Source organism: Sinohyriopsis cumingii, chromosome 3 (assembly GCF_028554795.1).
Source record: "Sinohyriopsis cumingii isolate HCF-2022 chromosome 3, ASM2855479v2, whole genome shotgun sequence".
NCBI classification, from domain to species: Eukaryota; Metazoa; Mollusca; class Bivalvia; order Unionida; family Unionidae; genus Sinohyriopsis; species Sinohyriopsis cumingii.
Window position 1 is genome coordinate 74,976,246 of NC_142963.1, and position 12,570 is coordinate 74,988,815.

Genomic DNA, 12,570 nt, shown 5'->3' on the forward strand with positions numbered 1-12,570 from the left:
CTATATTGTTAATTTTTATTTAGATATTTTGATATAATTTACGTATCAGATTGTTTCGTGAATATTGTTCCCAAGAAAGAGTGCAGAAACTAATACAATTTCTGAGAGTCCAGTCTTGGTAAGCGGCAACAATTACAACAATCGTAGATAATTCCATTTTGAACAAGGGTTGATTTTTGTTGCGTGGCTTTTAACTCCACAGCAATAACAATTCTTATGTATTTATGAAACATTTTATCATTCATATTTTATTTCAACACATATCACTTGTGCCTAATGTTTTCAGCACGGAACTTACCAGTGGAGCAAAATGGGTTATACAATCTATCGTAACTATCGGCTGGGGTCATGGATTTATTCCCCTCTAGCTCCTTCTTTTCTTCACCATGTTCGTCTCCTGAAAATTATTTTGCCAAAGAAATATAATAAACGTACATTCTCAACATACAGAAAGTTATAATATTAACAAAAGGATTCGATTGTAGCAGCAATATCAAGTGTTATGAATTTATGAACTATGTTCTCCTTCATAGTTTATTTGAACAGATTCTGTTTGTGTACGGTGGGGTAATATAACTTTTTTCTTTGATTTCCTTTTTTCTGCACCATGTTCATCTGCTGGAAGATACTGTAGCAGAAAACTGTAGTAAGTGTTCTTGTGAATACACCATCAACAACAACTAAAACAACAAATAAGTATGATGTGTACAAAGGTTGATTTTTATTGTTATTCTTAACGTAACAATTATATCAAGTCTTTTGAATTTATTAATTATGTTTTAATTTATAAATTATTTAAACATATCATGTTTGCGTATACATTTGTATATGCTTAACTTACCTTTTAAGCAGAAGGGATTACATATTCTATCGTAACTATCAGCTGGGGTAAGGAGATTGTTGTCGTCCCCCTCGTCCTTTTCTTCTCCATGTTCATCTGCTGAAAGTAACCGTACGTTGTGAAAGCAACATCATATTTTATGAGTCACTATTTGGTTGAAGGACCCTTTAGTCGAGGCATTGTTACATCTGGTATCAAGTTTGGCATCATCGACCTGAATATCTGCAAAAAAGCATATACATGACATGCATTTAACAAATCCGATTGCATTAGTACCAAGCGTGATTATTACTGATTATTATAAGAATAATTTGCTCAAATAATGCAACTGTTAATTAATTAAACATATATGCTTCTTTCCGATTGGTGTTAACAGACTACAAAGTAGAATGTGCCCTAAAATGACTCTTTCAGCTGTGCAACACTAGCTGTTTCTTCGGGTTAGTTACCGTTCTTAAAGTTGTTTACTTATGGCCATTTTTCTTTTTTTTTGTGTTACATTATATATTTGCCATTTTCGTTTTGATCTCAATACTTGGATCAAGTGCTGGTGTAATAATCAACAAACATGTGTAGAAAGTAGTGTATGTGCTGGTCGTAATGTGGTAATGGCATGGATAATGTTATGTTTTAAACATGGAGTTCAAATGTTAAATTATTTAATAAACACATCTTATGTTTCACACTGGGTTCGCAAATTTGATATTGACAGGCTGTTAGGAAAGATGACCACTTTCAATGACACCCCTGCTGGTTGGGGGATGTAAAAAATGACCGATGCATCCTTCTCTGCATTGTAAGATGTGATTAACAGAGGCAACCTTTTCGCTCTGGGATGTGTGGTGTTCGAATGCTCCAGCTGAGCTGGCCTTGGACCTTTTACAAGAGCCCAAGTTATAAAAAATGTTGGTTTATTTTAAATTAGACTTTTTATTTCATAGTAGTAGCACTTTTATTGTTGTTGTTATATTATAACCTCGATTGAGCTGATGTGCCGTTAAACCCTACATACATACATACATACATACATACATACAATTACATACATCGATACATACAGACATACATAGATACATACATACATACATACATACACACACGTAACACACACGTACGCATGCACACATACATACAAACATACATACATACATACATACATACATACATACATACATACATACATACAGACATACATACATACATACATACATACATACTCTCTTAGCATGACTTCAAACTTACCTGAAATGATTGTTTCTACCACAAGCTGAGGGTAAAAAGACATTCATTATGAAGCCAGTACTAAACATAAGCAGTGCTGTCATAAATTATGAAGAAATTATTAAACTGCTTGTAACTGACCTTGATTATCAAGTGCAATTCGATTTACATATAAAACATCTTTGTAGTAAACTTCAGGGCAGCTCTTTAACTGTATTGGTCATAAGCTAATAGACTCAGCAAACTAACAATCTTATATACATTTATCATCTCCAATTTCAATTTCTTTCCCTTAGCCTGGTATTTCTGCAGCAACATGAACACTATTAAACATGAAAAATACAAGAGCGTGCTCTGAAATTTGTTTATGATAATTTCATACGAAGCTATCATACATTTTACTTATAGCAAACATGCCAACTCTAAAGGTTCGCAGCTTTCGGGTTATGGCTGTAGAGACTTTCCACAAAAAAAAACAACAAAAATACCAAAACAAAAAACAAACACCAACTGAATCAGGGTCTTAATATGCAGCAGCCACTCTGTGAAATGAGCTACCAAACTGCATTAGAGAGCAATCGAACTATAATTCCTTTAAAGCTTTAACTCCATCCTGAAATGTTAAAGGTTGTAAATCTAGTTATATATGTGACTAAAAGTCCCCTTCCACCATGACGACAGCTAATTTTTGTGTTAGCTTCATTTTTTTATCGGTCCTTGTCTTATGTACTAATCAAGTGCTATACTGTTTGCTCCCTTCCTTCTACCTAAAACGTAAGCTGCATCACATCATGCTTTTTAGTCCTAGTCTGGAGCTTCTGCATTCATTTTAAATTTTAATTCTGACCGATAATTTTAATTGTTTTAAATTCCAAAATTATGTTTTTTTAATGTATCCAGATACGGAATTCACTTTTACTCACTGACTGTTAAAATGCCTTGCTTGCTCATGCCTCAAGTAATGGCTTGTGTCTTTTGATCAAATTGTGTTTATATATGATGATGTGTTTTAATGTTTTGGTAATCATGCTTATTGTAATGCATCATTTGTTTTATGTAATGTCTGTCAAAACCTCCTTTCAGCTTATTTTGAATTGTATTTGTAAAAGTTTTTCTCATCTTATTCGATATACTCTCATCATTAAAAGTACGCAACAACAAATTCTCGTGTTTAATGGTATTTCCTACGGCAGAGAAAGTTCTAGGTGAATGAGATGGCATTTTATGTGAAATTTTACACAAACATCAGTTGGTTATAAATATTTGCTTACTGAGGCAATGTTAACTGCTTGATTTGTCTCCTCATTTAAAAGTTTAATGTATCCGTCAGAGTTCCTCCTATCTTCCAGGCTTTCTTTACTTTTCTCTTGCTAAACCAAGAGGTGTTCTCCTGCAAAATCAACTTTTTTAATCTTACCAGTGATCTTTTCTAGATCCAAAACCGGAAAACAAACATTACTATTATTTCATCCACATCTGAGTAAAAATCCTCTTATCTGCACATAAGAATAATAATTCCAAATAATGAGAAAAAGCATAAATGAAAAGAGAACTGTAACATGAAATTAACCTTAAGAAATATGGGTTTGTCATATCCACTTTAAATTATGCAGATTTTTTAAATAATTTAAAACACTAGCGACGTGACCAACATTCGTTCAAGATGAGCATCAGAGCTTGTTTATACTTCATGAATGTATGGGCACAACTTTGCAAGATATTTGCATTATATGATTTGGAGGAATGCTGTGGTTAGATGACTTTCTTGGGAGACCAGCATTTCTCGACACTTTAACACGAGACGTGTGAGCTTATTTACTGTTAAAAGATGACATTAAAACAGTACTTGTCCTAGGGGTGTAGTGTAAGATTCGTACTACGTGGTAAAATGAATATAATCACTCGTAGAGATTTACCCAAATGTTTGCTTTTCAAAATTAGCCGGAGAATGACCTCATCAAGGTCTGCAATACAATAAACTGCCTGGTGATTGCCTGCTGTTCGTGTTGGGCAGCGTGATAGATTTGTTTGTTTCTGCACATATTTGGTTAAACTAGTTGAACAGCCAGCAGGGATATTCATGCTCTACATTATCATTTGGAGAATTCTAAGTGGATAAATAGGTAAATGATCGTCAAGGCCATCTGCTACTGCGTGTTTCCTTTTCAATGTTCGTTTGGCTACCAATTGGTAAGATGGACGCCATATTGCTAATAGTAAAATAAAAGTGGTAAGGCAAAGAAAATTCCAATGGCCGCAGCCAATCAATAATGTGATTACACAGCAATGAATTATCGGGCATTTCTGGACCAGTCAGATTCAGAGATACGTTGACGTATTGGCATACCAAATATAATAAACCGCAAGGTATGTATATTAATAATACCAACTATGTGATAACCCATTTTATCACACTTCACGTGTGTTATTTAGGTATATACATCTATGCCGCAATTTGTTTCTCTGAAGCATGAAAAAAACAATTATATACCTTTTTTTAGATGAAATAAGTTGTATGAACCAGAAAAACTATTGATCGAAGCGAACGCGTCAATATAAGGATTAACTGTTTGATAACGCTTCCTACTGACTTGAATAAAGGTATTTATTTTTATCACATAGTCTGTTCACTTTGCATATAGTGTGTGCAGTTTTTTATATTACAACACGTTAACATATCACTTTATATGATTATGATTGGTTCAAATAAGACCATGAGATTCTTACGCTGTAATCTTTTTACTGATTGGGTGCGATCGTGTAAAACTTTTCTTTACCCGACTTTTGGAATTTTTTGTTTTTACTAATAATATCAACATTTTGGCGGCCATTTTCGAATCAACTGCACAAACGGAATATGGAAGAAAGGTCAAGTGTTTCTGAATATGGCGCATTCACCACACAGGGTCTCGTTACGCCATGTATTGCCTATCATGCACTGAAAAATGGCGTTAAACCCAAACAAGAACAAACTACAAGAACAGCAAATAAATGTAAGCGTGTGTGAGGGGAGGGATGGGCTGTAATTCTTTAACATGGAATCCACCCTATATACAATAGTGCTTTAAATTTTAACATCCAGAAGCAAATAAACCTACCTCTGTTCGAAGAAGAATGTAGACAGAAACCGCTCTTTCAAATAACAGAACGTTAGACCCATCGGTAAAATAGGTCAAACGATCTAATGTTTATTTTGTGATGCAATTCTGATAGTCTCCTGTACCAAATCAAGTAATACAAATATCCGGTAACAAATACATGACAGTAAATATGGAATTTTTTCATCCAGTAATAATCCTTTCACATGAATATCCAACAACTTCCAATACTGAATGCGACATACATTAGGTATGAACATTGCTACATTGATCGTCTAACCTCAGTGGTTGAAATTATGTGATATTACACGAAATTCCCTGCACATGCTGTGTTGAAAACGATGTTCTCTGAGTTAATTGTTCCATTTATTCTGAAGGACAATTGCTCTCTTAAATCTAATTTGTAAAAGAATATCTGCTTTTACATGTTATTGATAATAAACCTGACAAAAGATCGATATAAGTTTGGGACTATTTTTATGCGTAACTAATTTTAGGTATAACGTCTCAGTCAGAATGACAGAAATTATTTCTTCTTTCCATCGATTTCCATTACAATGAAATTGCGTGATAAATAGAATATCAAATGGAAAATATGAAACCCGTTGAATTATGTCCAGCATTGCTCCACACGGCTGGCAAAAGCTGGACATTATTCAACTCGTTTCATAAATTCAATATTTAACATGCAAGAAAGTAAGTTCGTAAATAAGCCAAGAAAGTGATAGCCTTCAGTTTTTAATTTGCCAAAACCTATCCCAAATATGAAGAATGACAAACACGAAGATCACCATTCCGGTACAACCCACCATACTTCTATTTCTTTTCCTTTACTTAAGGTAATTTGTTGGATTCCCAGTATGGTCATGATCATGGACTATTGAGTAGCATACTCAACCTCAAATGCTCTGTCGTCAATTTCGAAACGGATATGGGATGAGTTGTTGGGATGTTGATCATCTGAAATACCCTTGGGCTTTACTATCGCATGCTAGAGAAAGTCCAATCTAATAGACTCTCTCGCAAAGGAAAGAGACAGTGTGTTCCGCAGGAGATTGTGTCATGTTCTCTGAGTCGCATACCACAATGAAAACATGGGTAAGATTGGAATTGGAGATCAAACAAAGTTTCAAATCGAGTGTGAACCTTAGGTTTTATATCAACTATTCACACAAATGTTTGCTTGTGAAGAGTCTGTTTATGTTCGAATAAGAGCAAAAACACAATCTCTAACTAAAAATCAAAGTTTTCTGATTTCCGACCATGGCTTTGTGCGCCATCTGTACACTAGTGAAGACTTGAAACATATCCATTAACCAGGTTAATATAATGAAAACTCAGCAGTTGGAACACTTGAACGTTTAAATATTAAACAAGACAGTCATTCTGGACCACTCAGATTATATTAAAATAAAATTATCCACAAATCCACGGATCATGTAATATGTTAGTGCTGACTTTGATATTAATATGCAAGACACTAACTTGAAATTTTATTTCAATTTTTTGCTTTTACCAAACATAAATAATGGCAAAAACCTACGCTGTATTTAATTCAACTGTTCTAAGTGAATTAAATAATAATAAATGTGTTCCACATGAAAACAGCAGAGGATTATGCAAATTTGTGGTGGCTGTGATAGAAAGGTGGTTAATTTTAAATATGCGGCCAAAAAATGGTTTGAAATAAAGACTTTCATTTCTTATATATATACAATTCTTTTGAAACGATGCTGATTTACATATTACATTTAACGATAATCACATCAAGATATGGATCATGGATCCTGTGAGCACGGTATGGAATAAAGTACGTATTTGATGTGTAAGTACACAAATATGTAATCTCCTCATTTCACAGTTCAACTTGTAGATCTCTTTACGTTTAAATTCGATTAAACTGATGTGCCAAAAGTACACATCACCGCCAGAGACGATAAACAAAGAACAGTATTTAAGGCGTTTTTATTACAGTCATGAAAGTCTAAATGCCTAGACAAATATCACTCGGATGTGGAGCCAAATTAAACGCAAGAAAAATATATAAAACCCAATACATTTACATAATGGTTAACAAAACAAACAATTAACTAAATGTTATACAAGCAAGCAGGAACAATATTTCCTTACCAGAGGCTTGATTTTAGTTATGTGCATGCCAAATGACATTTTTCACATGCGAAATATATATATATATATATATATATATATATATATATATATATATATATATATATATATATATATATATATATATATATATATATATATATATATATATATATATATATTATGACAATGATAGAAGTCTTTTCAGAATATTCCTGAGTCGACAAAAGACAAAAACAAGAAGGAGAGATGCCTCAAACGAGTTTTAGAGAAATCGTTTATAGTGCGAAAACCTTAAGAAATACAGCTTGATGATGAAAAGGCGTTGTACGGCAGCAAATTTAGAATCTGTTGGGAAGAGAAACAGAGAATACTTTTCAATTTACAGGGACCAAAAGGTGCAAGTAGTAAAAAGGGTTGCAGAACCATCAAGACTAAAATGCTAAAGTATTTCCTTCAGAATGGAACCAGAACATAAACTGATATTTTACCAAAGCAAAATTGGGGGTAAGGTTCAAAACACTCATCACAGATGAATCGACATGACTCCGTTTGAATCATCCGAACAAGTAAACAGATCAGTAGGATGGAGAAAACTATTTGGTTGCTGACAAGTGATACGATTGGAATACTTACATTCAGAATAGGTTAAAGAGTCTGAATTTAAAAAACCAAACAATATTTTGAAATATGCTACCTTAACTACTCACGAGATATATATTTAAAATCAGACATTAATGTTAGAGGACGATGGAGAACACAAAGAGCATGTTTTATGCGCAAGAGTTATTTTAATGGGAAAACAATATGACATATGCAGAGTTGAAAAGATTTTGAAGACCTAGAGAAAGAAAAAGCTTAAAGAATTATGACATTAAAATAAATGAGTTAGGAACGTAATACATAGATACAAACATTAAAAAGCATGAAACTTTGTTTGTTTCAGCTCTATCTTCCTAGAAAGAAATATTCAAAAAAACCAGGCATGTAACTGAAAGAAACCAACCCAAGAGACTATAATTGTGTCTATGATATTTAAAGCACAATAAAAGGTAATGAAAATCACGTGGCTCTTGAATCAGCAGACTAGACATCAGTAGTTCTAACTATACCATTAACAAGAGAAAAAGGTCTATGGACATAATTTTAGCACGTAACATTATAGCAAATACGTACAATAATAGTAACCAAAATCAGTCAATATAGGAAGAGTTGTTGAAAAAAAAGAAAATATTTTTGGAGAAAACCGTGTCAGGTACGACTAAATGATATGATACATTGTAGATACTTTGAAGAAGAAAATAAACTTTTACTTAGACGTGAGTGCTCATTCTATTGGAAGATATTGAAATGACCGCAAGATAATATGCTTAAATTTTCAATCAAAATATCTATAGACAGGACTGTCTTTTTATTTTTTTGTGATATATATATATATATATATATATATATATATATATATATATATATATATATATATATATATATATATATTGTTTATTTTACGGTAATTGTAATTGTAACTGAATAATTAACTTCGGTATAATGAAAATATGAAATTTTGTTTTATCACATAATTTTGCTCTTTTAAAACTTTTGTTTCCGTCTTTGTTCATCTCAAAGAAAGATCAATTCATTCTTAAAAAGCCTATACAGTTTTTATCAGAAACATCATATCTATTCGAGTGTCACTTATGCCATAAAACTTGATGTTTGAATTTTTATCTCAACATGAATGTATAATGAATTTGTATTAGTCATTGACAGTTTTGTTCAATGATGGTTTATATCATCTAAGTTGTTGCAGGAAAATTCATACATGAGCTATGTAGACATACTAACACCGTAATTTTAAAGAAAAATCATTCATTTAGTCTGGCTTTTCAAATGTCATCCTAGCCAGGTATAGAGATTTATGACATTTAAAAAAATATTTTTAACATAATTTTATTATAATTTTATATACATAATTTCACGACGACATTTTTTCTCCGATTTTACATCTGTTTACCAAATACATTTCTATTAAACAATCGTGAGCAGCTATTTGTCTTCATCTCCTATTAAATTTGATAAATGATATCCTTAAACTTGCACTGCGAGTTAAATTGGGTGCACTGTGCTAATTTGCTGGGTTAAGATTATTTTGTTATTATGAATACATTTCGAAACTATAAAAAAAAAATGTTCTCTCTGTCTGTCTGTCTCTCTCTTTTTTTCTATTCTAACAGGAATAGTGTATCTGTCAAAATTGTATTTTGATGGCCTGTCGGCATGATCGAATAGACGCTCGATGATAAATATCAGTGGTCATTTTGTAATATGATCATATAATCTTGTTCTACGGTAAACCAATTCTATACTCAACATTGAGTTGCGTGTAGCAGAGCTTTCAAAAGCTAAATCCTCGAATTTTTATACTTTAAATATGATTAAATGTCACTAAAATATTTGATAGAAAATATTGACTGCTACCACTTTAAAATGTAGGGTCATTTAAATTCCTTTTACACGTATTTCTAAGTCTGTTTTATTATAGTATATGTAACTCTTTGCTCAAAACTCCCATTCCAGCTACTAGATGTTTCGAAAGACCTGGAGCTCTTTAAGAAATTTAAACTATGCACAGAAAATCCTCTCCAGATTTAAGGCACATTGTGGTTTCCCATATGCTGTAATCAGAAGGTATATCAACTCACACCTTTCCCACCAATATAATATCACACTTCTTTTGACTCTGACCAAACAACTAAATCCACTGTCATACTTGAACACATAATCCTACTTTTTATATGCTATTCTTGCCACCGTTAATTTTCGACGGTATGTGGCTCATTTAATTAGATTTGTTCAAGTTTCCGTTTTTAAAATTATTCTTTAAAACAAAAGAGATAGATATAAAAACTTTATTTAGTTTCTTTTCGTTTAAAAAAATATTTCTCATACTTCTTATATTAATTTTTTTTAAAGTCTGGAATTAGAGAAGATTCGGTCAGACGCGACAGAATCATTACATATGTTCCCACACAAGGATAACATATTTAAAATTGCCAAAATAACTCGCTAGTTTAATCTGTTTTAAGCATTCACACTACCCTACTTAACAATTCTACTTAAAAATTTTACTCACTTGAGAAGCAGTTTGGCAGCGTGTTCGTATGAAGTGGAGGATACACGAGCAAAATGGATCCTTCTTTTTTCGTCTCTGCCACTTTTATTCGCAGAGCTGATTCTGTCTGATTTATACCTATAAATCAATCATAAAAGAGCTTATAAATTTATATATTTAACTGTTAAAATAAACTGAGATATTTCGTTTTGTGAGATGAGATTTTCAATGGACTGTTGAAAAGTTGGATGGAAAATACATCAACGGACATATCGGCAAAAACTGAATTGCTGTTGTCAAGCGAGAAGGATAATGATTGAGTGTGATTTGATTGATTATTTGGACGCATGTTTGGTTAAAAAAATATTTTGTTAATCAACAACTTACATAAATGTGTTCAGTAGAGAAAGTTGACTCTGGAGAAAGTTATGGCATATATCTCGTAAAAACCATGCAAAGTTGCTTTGACCACGTACCAGAAAATAATATATAATGTATACTAAATCTTTTGCTTTTTTAAAATCAGTCAATCCTTTGAGGCGGTTCTCTCTATGTCTCTCTCTCTCTCTCTCTCTGTGTTTGTGATAATAATAATAATAATAATAATAATAATAATAATAATAATAATAATAATAATAATTTAATCGGTGTGCGTGTGTGTGATTTGGATTTTTAATGTTGCTTTAACAATGTTTCAGTCGTATCGCTCCGATGTCTGCAGTGTGGCAGTTTATAGTGATGTCTAGCACTGGGGGCATTATGCCGCAGACATGTAGAATCATGTCCCACCCAGTCACATTATAATGACACCAGACCGAACAGTCCTAACACTAACCTCTTAATGCTAAGTGCCTAGCGAGGTAAGTGTTAGTACCATTTTTGTAAGTCTATGGTATGACTCGGCCGGGGTTGGAACCCGCGACCTTCCACATCCGAGGCGGAAGCTCAAACCACTTCGGCCACTGGGGCGGTCTATTAATTTGATACATGCATGGGAGCTGATGGATAGATGGATAGATACGCATATTTCCTTTCTTTAAAGCTGAACTATTTGGTGTTCAGTTCATAAACGTATGGAAGATTTACATCAAGATCAATGTATATGTTTAGGCAAGCGTTTCAATCTTCACTAGTTGTAGAGAAGCAACAAAAGGGACGTAATGAAGATATGAACTAAATTCTACATAATCAGTAAGCAGCGTTCGATCAAAGCGCGGAATCCCTTGCACTTTTTCGCGAGTGAATGCCATCAAAGAATTAACCTCAGCTAAAGAAGAAATTCGATGTGGGATACCACATCCCAATCCAACTCTCTTTTGTGAATGAACATCGTCAAGGAAATAACTCTTATTGAAAAAGAAAACGGCAAACATGCCAACACTTAGGAATATTACCTTCAACGCTGTGTTGTCTCAGGATACAAAGTTTATCAGACACGTATGAATACACCATTTCTCCGCCTTCTCTGCAAACTCTTTTCAGCTGGGTACGAAATTGCATCACAGGAAACCAGAACGGAAAGTCTCTGTAGAAAAGATATGCACGACTTATTTGCTCTGTTGTAATCGTAATATCTGAAGCTAACACATTATAAATACCTTTATTCATGTAGCGGTATGCCGAAAATGATGGACTGTTGTATTTATAATAATACTATCAACGTACCAAACAGTCGACTTAAATAACTGATTGAATTACTAACTAGATGCATGGACTGATTGAACAGCTGATCAACAAAGTGGATGCATTGACTGGCCGACCGAATTACTGAGTGGTTGCATCTACTGACTGTGTGTTTGCCTGGATGACATACTAAACGCCTGGAATGACCGATCGGATGAATGAATAAATAAATAATATCACTGGATATTTGGACTGATGGATTGAATTGACTAACTGGTCGATCCGCACAAACAATTTAACCAATACAATAACTTACAACTTAAGTGTGTGAACATTTCAACCCGTATTCATTATTAGTTACTCATCTAACCACTAGAAAAATACATACATAATTAAATGAATAGTTTAACACCTAGTCATCTAAACATCTATAGAATTGACTGAATAACTTTACAACAAATGACAGCGTACAACCTAACAACCTATTTGATTCACTATGTATCAATTTATTTACCATTTACTACATTGATGTTACAGCATATCAAGATGTTCACTTCGTACGAATAAAG

At 33.1% G+C, this 12,570-nt stretch overlaps 1 protein-coding gene across 1 annotated transcript; it reads right to left on the bottom strand.

Moving 5' to 3' along the window:
• Positions 1–293: 293 nt before the first annotated feature.
• Positions 294–11,986, bottom strand: LOC149803127 (uncharacterized). The gene is made up of 4 exons (XM_089951344.1): positions 11,773–11,986; positions 10,400–10,516; positions 842–1,063; positions 294–397 (listed from the first exon to the last, which is right to left on the bottom strand). Exons 1-3 carry the CDS (start codon positions 11,984–11,986, stop codon positions 972–974), a joined length of 423 nt encoding a protein of 140 aa, XP_089807470.1. The 3' UTR covers positions 294–397; positions 842–971.
• Between the last annotated feature and the right edge of the window lie 584 nt (positions 11,987–12,570).